Below are 19,211 nucleotides of genomic sequence, written 5' to 3' on the forward strand. Positions count from 1 at the left end.
TAATCCGATCTGAATCCATGGCAGAAACATGCAACATGGCACATTTCTAACAAGAAGGAGGGAACCCAACCTCCCAATACCTCTCTCTCTCTCTCTCTCTCTCTCTCTCTCTCTCTCTCTCACACACACACACACACACACACTTGACACTATTCTCACTGGGCTTATAGGCTGTACAGGAGCCAAGAGCTCTCATATCTTGCTCTGATCTAGAACTTTTCCTATCCGAAGCTCCACCACATCAGAGGAAAGGATTCAAGAGCCACCATGCACAGCGCTATGATAATTATTATTTTTAATGTAGCCAGCTTCCAAAGCAGACACATTCCCACCGCCTCTCCCCTTCTCTCCCGCTTTATGTGTTCTGCCACCCACAACAACAATTAGTGGAAATGCCTGGCCTTGGCTTGTTTGCATTGTTCCCAGACTCCTCTCTCCCCCCAGTGAGCTCCGAAGACCATGCAATATTGGAATTGACAAGGCTTTCGACTGCAGCAGAAACAACAGTTGCATGTGGGAAAGGAGAGGGCAAGCCAAAGTTCCCAAGCGGGACTTGCAGAGCAAGAGCAGGTAAAGTAAGCAATATTTTAATTTTTATTTCAATGAAAGACTTCTTGGGCTGGGAAGAGAGGACAGCTTTTTCAGCGTTGTGGCATCAGTAGGATCTCTCTCTCTCTCTCTCTCTACCTGTTTCTGCAGAGTTTCAAAAACCAACCTGCAAAGCCTGTTTGGCCCAGAGACAAATACAATTTGCACTTCCACATCATGGGAAACAGCAGCTCTATCAACCAACCTCTGCTCTCTAAAGAACTACTGTCCAGCTCCAAATGAACTCGCTTGCAAAACTGTAAACACCAAACCCTGCAAAGAAGGCATAAAATCACAGCAAAAAAATATGTTCTGTATAAACACAGTCAGCCAAACACATCCTGACATAATCACAGTTTTTAGACACTCAAAAGCAGGGTGGATAAAAAATCTCTAATTTAAAAAAACAAAAACAAATCACTTTTTTATCTAAATCAGATTTTTTTTTATTTAACTCGGATTTTTAAAATAAAATGCTTTTGGAGGAAAAATCTTTCCAAATATAGTTTTCTATTTAAGTTACATTATAGTCCAAAGGCTATTCATCAGAAATATTTTTTGTTTTTCATGTGTGCTAAAACTCAGTCTAAGGTTTTTGGTTTTTTTAAACGTTTAACCACATCAGTTAACAAAGATGGATACATATGCTACAATGTTATTCTTTTAGTTAAATAAATTGTTTAAATTGTTATTAAGGAAATGATCATTTCCCCCTTCCAATAAAGTACAAATATAAACAATAATTTCATCATTTTTATCAGTCTATGTTTTTCTAATAGTACAACCAAATCAGTAATTTTTGATATAACTGTAAAATCTACTCTGAAAATTGATTATTCCAAAAATGAAACCTTCATCTGGTTGTAAATATTAAGATTATACCAGCAAGAATGAGTCTTCCTGTAAAAAAATTTATTCAAATCAAGTCTTACTGACTAGTGATTTAAATCAAGTCTTACTGACTAGTGATTTAAATTGTGATTTAAATCTATTTGATTTAAATCAGATCTGCTCAAAAGTAAGCCCTCAAAGGCCTTGTGATACAAGGTGGTCTCGCAGTGTTTGTTAGAAGCAGGAAGGCTTGGGCCAAATCATATTCACCTTGGGAAACATATCTCAAAAGTTTGGGGCCACTATGAAAAAGACCCTGCTCTGTTACCCTGACAGCCTTAAGTGGCATAAAAGCCTCTTAGCCAACACAGATCCACACCAGACATCTAAAACACAGCCAAGACACTTTTAAAGCAAACAGCTTTCTCTTTGAGGGAAGACACGTGCTTTAAATGTGTTTTGGATGTACTTTAAATGTATGGTGTGGATCTGGGCTTTGCTGCTGGTTTATGTCTGGCATGTCTGGACTGGGACCCTGGTGTGGGGAGCAGGGGGTCTTTACCCTCTACCCTCCCCCAGGTCCGAATCAGATCAGCTTCCACGGGTGTTTCTGCATTCATACACAACACAAATGAATGTTTCCACCCTTTTTAATATATAAAAAACCTCTTCTGTGTATTGCCATGCATTTGTTAAATCAGTTAGGTCAGGTGGATTTTACTGCAGATGGAAGCATGTAGGAAAAAGGTATTCCACCATCAAGGGGAAAGGGTGATCTTCCGGAACCAAAACAGTCCTGGCTTAAGAGTTTTCAAAATAATGACTTAGGACATAAATCAGTCCTTAACCAAAAGTGTAAATTAACTCCCCAAGACCCTATTAATTCAAAACATGTTTCCACACAACATATTTGTTTTGTAACTCTTCGTTCTTCTGGAATCTGGATTCTTAAGTAATCGAAGTTCAGTCTATAAGCCAAATAGAGAGGCTGCCAGAGCCCTTAAGATGATACCTTGGCTTAGATTGTTATAGAATGAGTGCATATTTTAATCTATGGAAAGAAGCCCCACTGAAGACATAGGGCCAAAATAGATGGGCATCCATTGCAATCAAGTATTGATGCTTTCGGATGCTGGGTTTGTGTTGGGGATCAGATCACCTGAGAAAACGCCTGGTACATACCACACACTGAAACACACGTTGAAAGCAGATTATTTCCCCCCAATAACCCTAGGAACTGTAGTGTGTTGCGGGTGCTGGGAGTTGTAGCTCAGTGAGGAGTAAACTACAGTTCCCAGGATTATTTGGGGGAAATAATATGGTGTGTACGCAGCCATAAAAAGATAAAGGGACGCCTGACCATTAGGTCCAGTCGCGGCCGACTCTGGGGTTGTGGCGCTCATCTCGCTTTATTGGCTGAGGGAGCGAGCCAGCGTACAGCTTCCGGGTCATGTGGCCAGCATGAGTAAGCCGCTTCTGGCAAACCAGAGCAGCGCACGGAAACACTGTTTACCTTCCCGCCAGAGCAGTACCTATTTATCTACTTGCACTTTGACATGCTTCCGAACTGCTAGTTTGGCAGGAGCAGGGACCGAGCAACGGGAGCTCACCCCGTCGCGGGGATTCGAACTGCCGACCTTCTGATCGGCAAGTCCTAGGCTCTGTGGTTTAACCCACAGCGCCACCTGCATCCCGTACGCAGCCATACATGAGCTTATATTGCAGGCTCTATCATTAGTGCCCAAGTCATGCAGGGGGTCCCGGCTGTTCTTCGCAAGCCCCCTTAGCCAGTCCTCTTTGTTGGAGGACAGCTGTGTATGCCGTTATGACATGCTCTCTTCCCACACCTTGTGGCAGGTGAGGGGGCAACAGGCTGCAACCTCAGGGATTGTGGAGGACACTATCCCATCACCATCACTGAAGGCGCAAAACTCAGTGGTTAAAGCCCTTGCTTTGTATGAAAAAAATCCCAGGTTCATCTCCACTTGAAAGAATCTCAAAGAACAGAGGTGAGGAGGAACTCTACTCCTCCCCCTACTCAGAGTACACAATATGGAGCTAGACAGACCAATAACATGTCTTGATATACTATGGTTTTTTTTAACCAAAACAAAAAATGCAGGAAGCAGATGTCCAGACAAGCCTTTACATGCTATATTTACGGCTGTGTTGTTGATTTTAAAGGCTGGTGCTAAATTGGCAAGGGAAATGCAGGTTCGATACATATCATTCTGAAGCAGGGCCAGCCCAAGACATTTTGGCACCTGAGGCTAACCACAAAATGGCACCCTCCGTTGCTGCCAAGGAAGAAGGGGTGAGTGAAAATCTACATCAGGAACAAGTGGGGGGGGGGAATAAAGCTGTATATCGGAATCTGCTGCTCCTGTGGATCCTGCCACCCAAGGCAGTCACCTCACCTTGCCTCATGGGTGGGCCGGCCCTGTTCTGAAGTCCGCCAATCCATCATTATAAACTAGTATTCAACTGGCAGTACTTCAAGCAGTACTTCACAGGAGTAGCAGCACCATTAAACAACTGAACTGACTTCTAGCTCTGACAGGAGAATCTAGATGCCTCCGGCTGAATTTGGGCTTCAGCACATTACAATTGGCAGGAATACACACATAATGAGCAATGTAGAATGATTCAGCAGCCTCTCTTTGGGGCTTACACAGCAGAGGTTGGGGGGGGGGGGGAGAGACAGAGGGATGGAGAGAGGAAACTGGCCCCAAATCAGATCAAGTCACTTGTGGGTCACCTTCATAAGTCCTTCAACACTAGCACCATCCAAATCCTAAATAAATGCATAATTCAGAAAATCATGTTTTCTTTTGACAACCTTTTGCCAGCTGCTTTCAGACAGCCTCTTGGAGCAACAAAGTACAGTGGTACCTCGAGTTACATACGCTTCAGGTTACATACGCTTCAGGTTACAGACTCCGCTAACCCAGAAATATTACCTCGGGTTAAGAACTTTGCTTCAGGATGAGAACAGAAATTGTGCAGTGGCAGCAGGAGGCCCCCATTAGCTAAAGTGGTGCTTCAGTTTAAGAACAGTTTCAGGTTAAGAACGGACCTCTGGAATGAATTAAGTACTTAACCCGAGGTACCACTGTAATAAATACTCCAAAAAAATATATGGAATAAAGGAGAAGCAAGTTCATTGTACACCTCTTGGACATGAATTAAACCCCATTCTTACAAGTTAATTGGAGGATTTCTCAGGCAGGGGTTTATTGCATTCCTCTCTTTTTTTCTTTTTCTTTTTGCACCATCCACACAATGTTGTTGGCATCAAAATGCCAGTTCCAATCCCCCCAATTTAAACCAAATTTACTCTTTCCAGGATAGATCTAGTAAGAGAGGGGGGGGGGATGAAAAAACCCTTTGCCAACAACCCATTTACATTATTAAGCCCCTGTCCAAAAGCACCCATAAATTGCAACACCCCTCTTAAGGGGAATTATAGTATAATGGCAAAAAAATAAACTAGGCTTGATAGTAGAAGATGCAGAACTTTGAATTTGTATAGTCTGTCTTTCAAAATCAGGTCAATCAGTAGATTCACAGACTAGACTCATCCAACTTCCAATTCCTTTATTTATGAACTAAGTTAAAAGGACATAATTGTGGGGACCAACCTAACTGTCCTATTGTTGGGGTGAATGAAATGCTCTTGATCACTCCATCTTGCACATCAAAGGTACTGAATAAATCATTAAGAATATTAATAGCTATATATCTCTCCAGGGCACAAAATTTATAGCTGGCTCTGGAGTGACTGGAATGCCTTCACGCATCCAGGAGTCACTCCAATGCAGGTGAGTCATCCACCTCCAGCCACGCTCAATCCACTTTCGTGCCACACAGCAGCATCCTCACACAACACTGCAATGCAGCAAAGGTCACCGTGGCTTCAACACAGCATCCTAGGCTTGCTTGCAACCCAGCAACAACACAACTGATTGCAATGCTAAGTCCCATCCTAAACACTTCCTTAACTGGTGTTCCAGATCACATTCCAAATGTCCAAGCGCTACGACAAATGTCCACGCTCTACGTGGGGCTACCTTTGAAGGTGACCCGGAAACTACAACTAATCCAGAATGCGGCAGCTAGACTGTGAGCGGCCGCCGAGACCATATAACACCGGTCTTGAAAGACCTACATTGGCTCCCAGTACGTTTCCAAGCACAATTAAAAGTGTTGGTGCTGACCTTTAAAGCCCTAAACGGCCTCGGTCCAGTATATCTGAAGGAGCGTCTCCTCCCCCATCGTTCTGCCCGGACACTGAGGTCCAGCTCCGAGGGCCTTCTGGCGGTTCCCTCACTGCGAGAGGCCAAGTTACAGGGAACCAGGCAGAGGACCTTCTCAGTAGTGGCGCCCGCCCTGTGGAATGCCCTCCCATCAGATGTCAAAGCAATAAACAACTACTATACCTGACATTCAGAAGACATCTGAAGGCAGCCCTGTTCAGGGAAGTTTTTAATATGTGACATTTTAGTGTATTTTTCATCTTTGTTGGAAGCCGCCCAGAGTGACTGGGGAAACCCAGCCAGATGGGCGGAGTACAAATAAAAAATTATTATTATTATTATTATTATTATTATTATTGTTGTTATTATTACCCTGCAGCAGAGCCGCTACAGGCAAGGCACCCAAAAAATCCAACCTTCTTTTGGGACCAATAGCAATAGTCGGAAGAGAGAAGGTTTGCTAGATCCCAGTCTCACCCTTCCAATCCTCTGCACCTATCTGTAGGGCGTTTCACCTTAGGATGGCCCCAGCTATTATAGCCAGAAAACAGCAACCCAAACAGGACCAGTTTGGGAGACCGCAGTTCATTGTCAAAAGTTCGAATCCTGGCATTTCCAGGTAAAAGAATCTGGTAACGGACGATGCGAAGATCCTGGTGAACTATTGCCAGTCAAGAGAAGACAGTACTGGGCTAGATGGGGGGAACATGCAAAATTAAAGCAGTCAAAAAACGTTAAAAATTGTCCAGTAGCACTTCAAGGTGTGCATGCACATGAAAGCTTATACCCAGAACAAACTTAGATGGTCTCTAAGGTGCTACTGGACAATTTTCTTATTTATTTTGACTGCGTCAGACCAACACAGCTACCTACCTGAAAATTAAAGCAGTGACTTATGTTCTAATGTGCCTCCAGCTTCCTAGACTATGCGCTGCAGCAACTGACAAATCGTCTACACACATGCTGAGTCCCCCCCTCTTTTACCTTTAAGAATCCATTGAATAATAAGTATGATCTGGTAACAAAAAGGAAGGAGGGGTGGGGAGGAAACCTTACTGGTGAAAAGCTCTCTTGACAAGTAATTCTGCACTGACAGCAGCTGCTGAAATAACACAAATGATACTCTAAGGCAGCCCAAAAGGAAGAGGAGCAGCGGGAGAAACAAAATAGTTGGAGTCTGCATGTCATGATGACTCAATAGCCAACAAAGAGAGTATGAAAAGAGTTCTCCTTACATACTTATAGTGCAACTGTCAGGCCAAATCAGAAAAAGGCCTTCATGTTTGAAGTCCAAGCCTGTGTAGAATTGGTAATCTGAAGCAAACCTCCACCCCCCCCAAAGGGAATCACCCTTTGGGGCATATCACTGCAAATGTCGGGGTCTTAAGCATTTTCCACGATGTTCCAAAAACCAAAGCATGAACAAGGCACTGATGATTATAGCCGATGTGCCTCAGGGCTGAAATCAACACAATTGAGCTTTTAATTTTGGGCATCACCAGCTTGCGAAGCGTGTGGTGGGGAGAGAATCAAACAGAAGTGGAAATGGACTCCACAGGCAAATCTGCAAAAAATATACAGACAGTTTGTTGAATCCAAGCCCATTAAGTGCTCATTGCATCCTCTGCGACAATGTGGTTTAAATGGATTCGCTAAATCATTGCAAATGACACTGCCAGAAAAGGGAGGGGGGGCGATAGACCAAGAGGGGTGGGAGAGTGTTGAAGCATGACCTGCATGTAGATCATCACAACTGATCGTCACCAACTTGGATGGTAGAAGGTACTGGAAAGCAGCAAATTGACAAAGCAAAGGATTCCTAAATGGCAAACAAAAATTCTCTATAGACATTAGAGCAGCTTTTCGAAAGCATGCCTCCTTTCCACAGAAATCAGTCTTTGTTTTGAGTTCCTTCCTCCCAACTTCACCACTCGCCGCTTTCTCCCCCAGCCCAGCATCAAGCATCCACAGCAATGATCAGCGTGCAGAGACCTGAATGTCCCACAGCAGGGCGAAACTGCTTTTCCCTTGGAGGAAGTAGCTGCATTGGCAAACCTCACCTGGCAGAGATGCCCAACCCATTTGCCTAAGTAAGGATCTTTTCTCAAGCTTGGAACTAAGTGCTCCTGTTCTAAGTCTCTCTCTCTCTCTCTCTCTCTCTCACACACACACACACACACACACAGAGAGAGAGAGAGAGAGAGAGAGTCTCTACTTTACAGCACAGGTAAACTGGACTGCAAACTACAGAGTAGGGAAGCTTGCAACTCATTCCTAGCCAACTCAAGCAACACAAGTGCCTTCAGGAGAAAAGGTAAACCCCCTTTCAAGAAGAAAAAGTGAAACGTTACAGCAAAAAGAGAACTAGCGGGGCAGAGAGGATAAGGAGACAACCACTTGGCTTCTTGGAGCCCTGACGCTATTGAAAACTCTCTCTTTGGGCAACATGCAAAACAGCCCTGCTCTGCCCACAAGTTTCCACTTCCTCTAAAAATCATGTTACTGGAGGTATTTTGAAGAAAGAAGGGCAGAGCCCTCAGGCCCAGAGTGCAACTGTTGGAATGGAGATCACGGCCACACAGAAAGGTTATTGACTTTCACCAGTTCCTACAGAAGCACCCTGCCGGCATCCGAGACCGTACAGTAGTCACTTTCATGGGACTTGCCTTTTCCCACCTTGCAAACCTCCTATGGATAGTATTGCTGGGTCAGGGCCGAAAAAGCCCCTTACAGAACCTTTACAAAGTGCACGGAAAGCAAAATTCCACTGGCTCCCATCACTACAGCTCTGCGCTGGAGAGAGCCAAATTTGGTGATATCCTGAAGCAGCGGTCACCAGGCCTGCAGGCACACTTCCAAACTAGATAAACTGTTGTGGGCAACACAAAACAACCTATCAGATGGAACAAGATTGGTGTTTGCATAGCAAACGAGGGATGTGGAGAAAAGAACAGGCTTTCTTTTAAAATACCTCGAGAAGTACAACATGCTTTATAGGTGGTCTCTGAGAAAAAGTGTCATCGTTTTATCATGGTCGATCAATCAAATTTGTATACCTATACACAAAGGTTTCAGGGGGGGTTCCCTGCCCACAAACAACTGCAATCCGCAAGAGCTGCTCCAGACTGCGAACTTGATGTCCTACACCTAGAATTGTAGAATTGTAGAGTTGGAAGAAGGGTGGGTTTGATTTAAATCAAATCGATTTAAATCACGATTTAAATCACTAGTCAGTAAGACTTGATTTAAATCATTGTTTATGCAGAAAGACTCATTCTTAATATTTACAACCCGATGCAAGTTTCATTTTTGAAGTAAACTATTAGAAATACCTAGAGAGATAACTTATTAAACCTCACAATAATTTCATAATTAACTGTTTATATTTGGACAACTTTTCTGCTGTACTTTATTGGAAGGAGAATAAACTTAAGTTTTAGCACCCATGAAAAACTTAAAACAAATCCTTATTTCCTGATGGAAATAGCCTTTGGACTATAATGTAACTTAAATAGAAAACTATCTTTAGAAGGATTATTCCTCCAAAAGCATTTTATTTTAAAAATCTGATTTATATTTTTAAAAATCAGATATATTTTTTAAAGCAATTATTTATTTATTTTTTAAAAATCTGATTTTTAAAAATTAATAATTTGTTTTTATCCACCCTGGATGGAAGGGACCGCCAAAGGTCATCTAGTCCAACCCCCCCCTACAATGCAGCAATAGGCACGCAGAAATCAAACAGACAACCCAACTGGCATTGCCAGCACCATGCTCTAGCCCACTGAGCTAGCAGCCAAGCCTGAAGCGCTTCATTTTCTGTGCGGTTTTCTGCGCCACACGATAAGCAGCAGGCCCCGTGCCTTCTCAACTGTTATGCAAAATCAAAAATCAAGAAAGAAAATTATCCCCTTGTTCCTTGGGGGAGCGGAGAGGTGTACCATTCATAACAAGGCAACACAGCAGTGGGGTGGGGGTGGGGGTGGGGGTGGAATCAGAGCTCACAGCAGGACGGTTCTATGCCTTCAGGGGTACGCTTTCCGAGTGTATAATTAATAATAATAATAATAATAATAATAATAATAATAATAATAATAATAATTTATTTGTACCCCGTCCATCTGGCTGGGTTTCCCCAACCACTCTAGGCGGCTTCCACAAAGACCAAAAATACACTAAAATGTCACACATTAAAAACTTCCCTGAACAGGGCTGCCTTCAGATGTCTTCTGAATGTCAGGTAGTTGTTTATCGCTTTGACATCTGATGGGAGGGTGTTCCACAGGGCGGGTGCCATTACTGAGAAGGCCCTCTCCCTGGTTCCCTGTAGCTTTGCTTCTCGCAATGAGGGAACCGCCAGAAGGCCCTCGGCGCTGGACCTCAGTGTCCGGGCAGAATGATGGGGGTGGAGATGCTCCTTCAGGTATACTGGGTCGAGGCCATTTAGGGCTTTAAAGGTTAACACCAACACTTTGAATTGTTCTTGGAAACGTACTGGGAGCCAATGCAGATGTCTCAGAACCGGTGTTATGTGGTCCCGGTGGCCACTCCCAGTCACCAGTCTAGCTGCCGCATTCTGGATTAATTGCAGTTTCCGGGTCACCTTCAAAGGTAGCCCCACGTAGAGCGCGTTGCAGTAGTCCAAGCGGGAGATAACCAGAGCATGCACCACTCTGGCGAGACAGTCCGCAGGCAGATAGGGTCTTAGCCTGCGTACCAGATGGAGCTGGTAGACAGCTGCCCTGGACACAGAATTGACCTGCGCCTCCATGGACAGCTGTGAGTCCAAAATGACTCCCAGGCTGTGCACCTGGTCCTTCAGGGGCACAGTTGCCCCATTCAGGACCAGGGAATCCCCCACACCCGCCCGCCTCCTGTCCCCCAAAAACAATACTTCTGTCTTGTCAGGATTCAACCTCAATCTGTTAGCCACCATCCATCCTCCAACCGCCTCCAGACACTCACACAGGACCTTCACCGCCTTCACTGGTTCTGATTTAAAAGAGAGGTAGAGCTGGGTGTCATCTGCATACTGATGAACACCCAGCCCAAACCCCCTGATGATCTCTCCCAGCGGCTTCATATAGATATTATTTCATTTCAGAGATATTATTTCATTTCAGAGTCCATGTTTGTGTCCTGTTTCTTCGCATGGTTTCAATTATGACTGTAAATGGCCCAGGGAGCAGTGTGGTATACTGGTTAGGGTGGTGGGCCAGGACCTGGGAGACCAGTGTTCAAATTCTCCACTCAGCCATGAAGCTCACCAGGTGACCTTGCGCTTGTCTCTCTAACTTTTGTGGCTTAGGGCCCTCGTATTTATGGGACCGTCTCTCCTGGTATGTCCCGCAGAGGACCTTAAGGTCCATGAATAACCATAGTTTAGAGGTCCCAGGCCCTAAGGAAGTCAGACTATCCTCCACCAGGGCCAGGGCCTTTTCAGTGATGGCTCCGACCTGGTGGAATGCTCTGTCCCATGAGACTAGGGCCCTGCAGGATTTAACCTCCTTCCTTCGGGCCTGTAAGACAGAGCTATTCCACCTGGCCTTTAATTTGAATTCAGCCTTATCTTTTATTTCCCTTCTCTTCCCTCCCCTCCCTTTTATGAAGATTACCCGCTCTGAGACCCCACAGCTAATTCTCCCCTGGCCTCCTCGCTGGCCCAAGTAGGACTAATTCAGCCAGCTAGCCCTGGTGACTATCTAATGCTTATTAGATGGATTTGCCCCAAATTGATTTCTGAACTTTGAATTTTATTGTTATTCGTGTTTTTATACTGTATTTTACACTGCTTCTACAATTAAGTGTTTTAAATTTGTTGTTAGCCGCCCTGAGCCAGGTTTTCTGAACCAGGAAGGGTGGAGTATAAATAAAAATGTATTATTATTATTATTATTATTATTATTATTATTATTATTAACCTAACCCACCTTGCAGGGTTGCCGTGAGGAGAAAACAAAGACGAGGAGAACCGCACATGATACTTTTAACTCCTTGGAGGATATATAACTGTAAAATAAATAAATTACTGGGAAATATTGCACAAATAAATAAAATCAGCCATAGCATTCTGTTCTTCAACAGGATGTAGAAGCTGGCAATTTTACCACAAGGAAGAAGCATCGCAAGAAAAGCCTCGCCAAGTTAAAAACACACACAAACCAGAGCCAAAATCACCTCAGTCAAAAGCATTCTTACATACGGGGCATTCCTGATTCTTGCTCAATCATGTTCCATGCTGGCCTCTCTCTCTCTATCACAACAAATACTCTTGCTAAGTAAGGAGGGGTGGTGGATTTTAACAATGACAAAAATAATACTGTCCGCATGCCAGAATGTCGCAACTTTATCCCAACCCAACAAGCCACACTAACCTGAGGGGAAAGGGGAGAGAAATCTGTTGCACGAGTTTCCAACAACTATTGACTGCACTTGTTATGCAATAAAGGCAGTGTCTAGAAAGAGCTGAAGGAGTCCATCTTTAAACTCTTCATCTCAGTTTATTGGTGCATTTCTTCGGATATTTACCTCAAGTGGGGCAATGGTGAAGGAACCTTCCATTTTCAACCAAGACACTGCCTAGTTTATTTTTGTGTGCCTTGGTATAAAAATAAATGAAGTTCTCATTTGAGACAGATTAGAGGAAATGCACCAATAAGCTATCTCAAGAAAAGCTCGGGGTGAGGGAAGAGGTGCTATGTACACTACTTTTGTGGCACACATGAAGAGCAAAAAACAGGCACTTGTGCACACAATTCTCTGGCTGCCACCACAAATGTGAGGACAATTTAAAGACTTGGCTATCATGTCTGCTCTTGGCAGGATGTCACCCTATTTAGCCTGGCCTTTGACCCTTGAGAGGTGTGTTTTCAGAGCACACCCTACCTGTGACTGTAATATGTTCTGTTTTTAATTCTGAATATTATATTGCTTTACAGGTAGAAGGTAGAAGGTAAAGGACCCCTGGGCAGTTAAGTCCAGTCAAAGGCAACTATGGGGGTGTGACGCTCATCTCATCTGTTTTGGGAAGTTCTTAATGACTGATGTTTTAATGTCTTTTTAATCTTTTGTTGGAAGCCACCCAGAGTGGCTGGGGAAACCCAGCCAGATGGGCAGGGTGTAAATAAATTATTATTATTATTATTATTATTATTATTATTATTATTATTATTATCTCACTTCAAGCTGAGGTAGCCAGCATTTGTCCACAGACAGATTTCTGGTAATGTGGCCAGCATGACTAAACCACTACTGGCGCATGGAGAACTGTGAAGAGTGCCAGAGCGCATGGAAACACTGTTTACCTTCCCGCCACAGTGGTACTTATTTATCTACTTGCACTGGTGTGCTTTCAAACTGCTAAGTTGACTGAAGCTGGGACGGGGAGCTCACCCCGTTGCGCGGATTTGAACCGCCGACCTTCCGATCGGCAAGCTCAAGAGGCTCAGTGGTTTAGAGCACAGCGCCACCTGTAACCTATCCTGGTGCCTGCTGGTAAAGGCCGGTAATGCAAATCATCAATAGTGGTAACACTTCTCTTTTTGCACATATGACTGGGTCCCTGCCCTTGAGGAAGAGGGGATCTCTGACATTTGGGGAAATTCCCCTGCCCACAGTCAACACAGAAGCAGCACAACATCCCTTTTGCTGTTGTTCCGTGACAGAAAGAAGGAAACTTTTCCAGTAGCTATTCATCCACTCCAACCCTAACACACTCTGACTGCTCCAACCAGCCAGCAATCTGCCGTCCAGAGGCAGTCAATGCACACAGACCTCCACACACACACCTGGTTGCATGCCACAAAATAGCGGTTATTCTCCCAACATGACCACAGGTCAGTCCTAAACCCAGAAGCAAGTCCCGCTGAGTTAAATGAGAGTTTGCGGCACAATCCCGTTTGTGTTTATTCGGGAACAAATCCCACTGTGTTCAAGAGGTGTAATTTCCAGGTGAGTGTGTGAGAGATTATACCATAATCTTTACAGCCTCAGTTCCAATAAAGTGTGGTTAGGACGAAGGTGAGGCTACTAAGAGCTTGTCACTCTCTAGCCTGGAGGTTCATAAAATAATTTAAGGCAAATTAAAATGGGGATGGGTAGAGAACATGCTTTGCATGCAGAAGGTTTTGGATTCAAACCCTGGCATCTTCAGATGGTGACCAGGAAATAACTCTTTCCGAAAGTATGGACAGCCAATGGCAGCCAGGGTAGATCACAGGTGGCAAACCTGTGGCTCTCCAATGTTGATGGACTAGAATTCCAATTATCCCTAACCGCTGGCCATGCTGGACAGAGGCAGAACCCAACAATATATGGAGGGCCACTGGTTCCCCACCCTCTGACGTAGTGTTAGAAACTCAGATATATAAGCTAGGCGCCAAATAGCTCCTTAAACCAGGGTTACAGTCGCCAGAACAGAATGCCTGGTGAATATCAAACACTGGATGTAGACAATACTTAGCTAGACCAGCCAATGGCCTGAAACTGAATCATGGGTGTCAACTTGAATATGGGGGGCAGGTAAGCCCTGCCCCACGTAACTGATCACATGATGTGGCACACACACCATTTGAATGGCAATGCCCATCAATGGGGGGGCTCAAATATTTTATGGGGGGGCGAAGGAATCTCAGCCCCTAGGAGTTGGCTCCTATGAACTGAATCATTATAAGGCAGTTTCCTGTGCTTCTAACAACTTACTGAATGGCTAAATCACAGTAAGGAATATTCAAAAACAGTTAAACTTCCAACCTCCTCTGCCCTCGATGCATATGCACACAGACTAGGGATTCTCATCTGTGTTGATGACCGAGCATATAAATTCACAGGCCAACAATAAAGAACTGATACTGAGTTAGGCTGGGATCCTGTTTGTGTGGCGACAAGTATGTGGGTTAAGGTGCTTCCGTGTGCAGAACCATTTTTCACTTCTCCGTGCTCCCAAAGCAACTCACAGGAAGGGCATTATTACAAGCGAACCTGTTCCTCACTATCAGATTGTGCATAGCTTATTCCAGTGCTCTTCTCACTACTCAGCGATGCTTCAATGTCTGAACGCCAGTGAGAGAGAATACCTGTCACGCCCGACGAAAAGTATGTGGAGCTACAGAACATGCCCACAGGCATCAAGGAACGTCGCAGCAAGCGCTTGCAAACTTCTGCTTGCTCAAGAGTACCACTGAAGAAGTGCAGTTCCACTGGGTCGCCCCTCTTTTCACAGGAAACGGGAATTGTGATGCCCTGTGCTACAGTCAACAGAGTTCGCCCCTTGGGATTTATACCTCTACTTTCCCAACTCTGATCAATACAAGTAATAAGTGAAAAGGGTAGCATGGAGACCACTTTCAACTGTCCGCAAGAAACTAACTCACTAGGGAACATCAGAAGCTGCTATATACTGAGTCCAATTGGTCCATCTAGCTCAGTTTTGTTTCTACAGCATTGTCTTGCCACAGTGCTCCAGGGTTTCTGTTGCACTAGCTTCTGCTTGCATGGATGTTTGTTTTCTTTTGAGGTGTGCACCCTTTGCATGGGGGAGAAGAGCCATCCTAAATGCAAGCCCACCACCATCAGCTTGAAGTGGTGGAGGCTATTTGGCCACCTTGAGATGCTACCATCTCATTCTGTTGCAGATCAGATGAGAAGATGAAGGTGGACATTTTCTACTCTTTCAATACCTTCTTATGGGTTATCTAAGCCATTTTTGCTTATGGCAAACAGGACATCAAGGGTTAATGGCAGTGTGATCCTATATATGGTGCACCATATCAATATCCTATATATGGTGCACAAGAAAACTTGGATAGACCGTGTCCTGGAACTCAATATACAAAATAACATTTTGTGTTCTCGTATGGCTTAGCAGTGAGGACCTTTTATCCTGGAACTTCTCACAAAGCAGTTATTATTACTATTATTTATTAAATTTGTATGCCGCCCTGTCTAAAGCAGCCTCTGTCAGCCAGGTGCCCTCCAAATGTTTCAGACTACAGCTCCCATAAGTCCCAGGCAGCCTATTGGAGTCAAAGTCCAAAACATGTGGAGGACACCATCTTAGCGAATGTTCTCCAGGAGCTGCACAATGAGAAGTGCCCAACCCTCAAGGCAAAAGTTGCTTAGATCCCAGGACAGCTTCAAACCCAAAGAGCTGCTTTAAAAGTACTGTATGGCGATCAAGGGCACCTTCGCAGTACAACCCTATACGGGGAAGCAAGTGTAGGGTTGCAAACTAAGCCCCCTCTTAAGTCTCCGTGCAGCAGTTTGCATGAATGTGAGCTTGTCGTGAGTAGAAGGCAGGCAACCAATGCTTTATTTTTCAATTCACTTGTACGATCTGGCTAATGCAGCTTTTCCATTCAGGCTGGAGTCTGGTTTAAGCAGATGCACGTGGGTGTCTGTGTAGCATCACAGTCCTCAAACTGGGCTTCACCTCTCTGAGCCTTGGGAAGTGTTTGGAGCCCACGACCAGCTGGCAGAGAAACCAGACGGAGGCTGTAAAAGCTGTGCACACTCATTGAGCATTAGTCCCATTGAATGCCACGGGGCTTACTTCTGAGTAAGGAATGCCACCCCCAGAGAGACTCACCTGGCGCCTATGCTTCTTCCTGCTCCCCCAGGCCTTTTAATTCCAATCCACAGCTGCTTCAGGGCTGTTACTATTGCTTGCACCATGTTACCCCCTCGCTGTGTTTTAAACCTGCTTTGATGGGGGACAGAGTTTGCTGGGGGGGGGGGTTGCTTCTCTCTCCAAGAGCTTTTGTTTTATTTTGCACTGTGCTTCAAAATACATTTTTTGTCGTATTTTATTGCATAACCTTCCAGACAGCTTGGATGGATGGGTGGCTTATAAAATGTAAACACGTTTTCTTATGTTGCATTGCACATAAATCCCTCCCTAGAAAAAGGGTGGCTGCCAAAGTGTCAGGGCACGGCTGCCCCATTGCTCTCACCCTTTTCTACCACCCCCCACAAAAAAGAGCCGTTCCCCAATTGTGGCTTTTGAGTGACAGGCATGAGCACATTCCTTTCGTGCCCCACCCCCCTCCCAACCTGTTGCTGCAAAAGAGAGAGCTCGCGCTGCAAAGGAGATAACATGGGATGGGGGGGGGTGGAGGAGAGGTGCATCAACTTCTCTATAGCTCTTAACTGGCCAGAGAAAAGAGAAGACAACAATAACTCGCTTTTCGGTCTTTGCCAGAGCTAGGAATCGAGCAGGGGGAAAGGAGAGGGAGAGAGAACGAGATCGATCAGGAAGGCGCAACTTACTGGGATGTGGACTCGCAGAAGGCGCTTCTTCTGGCCGCTGCTCTTCTTGCCACCCGGCGCTGCATCTTTCTTCTTGTGGTCCATAGCGGTGCTTCCCATCTCTCCGATGTCCCTTCCGACGGGAAGGTCGGAGGAGAGGCCCGCGGGAACCGGCCCGGCCAGGTCTCTCCTCCAGCCAGGCTCTTCGGCTAACCCTCTCCAAGCTCCTCCGCGCCAAGTGATGGGTCTTTGGAGCTCCTCGTTTTATATTGCGTTGTTTTTCCTTTGGCTGTAAAGAGGGACGTCCCAAGCTTGGAGGGAGGGGGGTGTTACGACCACAGCGGCTGCTCGGGGTCCTCAAGGGCACGGGATGGGTCTGGGAAGGAGAGGCGGAAGAAGGCGCCTCGCATCGTGCAGGGAAAAAAAGCGCAATGGTTGGAAGGCTGCGAGAAAGCTAGCCAAAGCTCAGGCTGCAGCAGGGAACTCCTGGGCCGATTCAGAAGCAGCCCGCGCTTCTGGGCGGCTGCAAAAGTTTCCTTCCCCCTGCGCAGCAGGAGATGGGCATGTCTTCTGAGTCAGCGTGCCCGGAGGGCGAAAGCAAGGAGGTGCACCCAACACAATTGAGAGTAATCGCGCAGATTAATCTGAATGCGGAGGCTGTTTTGCAGAAAAGCAGCCCCCCCTCCCTCTCTGCTCTGTAGTGCCAAGTCTGGGCTCCAGTGCCCAGGTCCGCCCCACCGGAGGAAGAGATGCAATTCGCGTTGAAGAGCTGGTTTCCTTTCGCGCTGCAAAACAAGACTCTCAGGCAGGCAGGCGGCTGCAGTTTGCAAACACAAGTGACCCGGGGAGGGAGGGAGGGAGGGAGGTGAGCGGATCACCCAGCACTGCTTGCGGTTCCCGTTTCGCGCTCTGCAAGCGAGGACGCTTTCTGACAGCTGCTTGCGCAAGATCCAAGCGAAAGGAGCACGCGCGAGCGAGCAAGGAAACCCAGCCCGGGAAGGCAGTCGCCAAGCTCTGCGCGCGCGCGTGTATATATATATATAAATATATATATATATTCGAGGAGAAGAGAGGAGGACGCTGCTGCTGCCGAACAGGAAGTGCAAAATCACGAAAGACAACTTTCTCTCCCCCAGCGCAGAGCGCGCGCCCCGCCCCGCGGCCCACGCCCCTCCACGCGTCTCCAGAACCAAGGTCGAGCCGAGGAAGGATCTCGGCGGGGGATCCCGTCTTCAAGGACATCCCCGGGGCTGCCTCCTCCTCTCTTGATCATCGCCTGAGCAGATGGAGCCAAGATTGGGGAGGAATCGGTTGATCCCGCTTTGAAATCGGGGCTTAGCTGCATAGCCATGCTATATGGCACCCTCTTTTTAAAAAATTAAATAGGGGAATGATATTCCGAAAAGGGCATCAATATTCTTCCCTACGAGGAGCACCCCCCCGGTAAAATAATAATAATAATAATAATGATGATGATGCTTGGATGCTTGTAGTTTTCCTGTGCTGCAAACGTTGTTGGTCTGGGTAAGGCGGCGGGAGAGCTGCGATTGTGCACAAACGCGCTTTCTGGGTTTGCAGAAGGAAGGCGGCTCCTTCCCCCGCCTCGGGCAAGGCGCCGTTGCGAAAGGCTGCGTCGGTCGTGCCCAAGCTGCCTTCTCTGCCAGAGGCGCGGCCGGCAGGTGGCGCTGGTTGCCGCTGGCCGAGGGCGAAGCCGCAGCTGCAGGCGAAAGGTTTACTACACGGTTTGGACACGAAGCTGCTGGCGAAGGCAAGCCTTTGGCTAGCTCAGGGGTCTGCAACCTTTAAGACAAAAAGAGCCACATGGACCCGTTTCCGAAGAAAAAAAAAACTGGGAGCCGCAAAACTCGTCATTATAAAAATAACTTTTTTGTCACTTTTTTATTATTTATTTGTTTGACCCCTCAGAATTACTCCTCCTCATAGAAATAAACGTAAAATTTATCAAGTTACCTTTTTTGTGTGTGTATGTTCTTCACTCCCTTTCAAAACAGTGACCAGCATACATGCCCCCTTTCAATGCAGTGAGCAGCGTACGTGCCCCTTACAATGTAGCGGGCGGGCAGGTGGGAAGGTGACGTCGGGACGGTGAGTGACTAACGTACGCACCACCCCCATGCGATGTCACAGCCAGTACAGCGCCCGCCACAGTGGGGAGTGTCGCGGCGCACAATGCGCCTCCTCCCCTCGCTAGTATCCGCCCCAGAGCCGCGGCAAAGGTGTAAAAGAGCCACATGCAGCTCCGGAGCCGCGGGTTGCAGACCCCTGGGC

At 46.1% G+C, this 19,211-nt stretch overlaps 1 protein-coding gene across 3 annotated transcripts in view; it reads right to left on the reverse strand.

Annotated features, from left to right (window-relative positions):
- Nucleotides 1-18,464, reverse strand: part of PRKAG2 (protein kinase AMP-activated non-catalytic subunit gamma 2) — a 205,081-nt gene extending 186,617 nt beyond the window's left edge. The window contains exon 1 of one of the 3 annotated variants that reach the window (XM_083705128.1): nt 16,944-18,464. Coding sequence is in view for 1 of the 3 variants with exons in the window: in XM_083705131.1 (XP_083561257.1) it covers nt 16,944-17,042 (99 nt within the window). In the remaining 2 variants the exon portion in view is untranslated. The remainder of the gene's footprint in view (nt 1-16,943) is intronic. The other 2 variants (XM_083705131.1, XM_083705129.1) reach the window with 2 other exon arrangements.
- Between the last annotated feature and the right edge of the window lie 747 nt (nt 18,465-19,211).

The sequence above is a fragment of the Podarcis gaigeae genome, assembly GCF_964106915.1.
Source record: "Podarcis gaigeae genome assembly, chromosome: 12".
In the NCBI taxonomy this organism is placed as follows: domain Eukaryota; kingdom Metazoa; phylum Chordata; class Lepidosauria; order Squamata; family Lacertidae; genus Podarcis; species Podarcis gaigeae.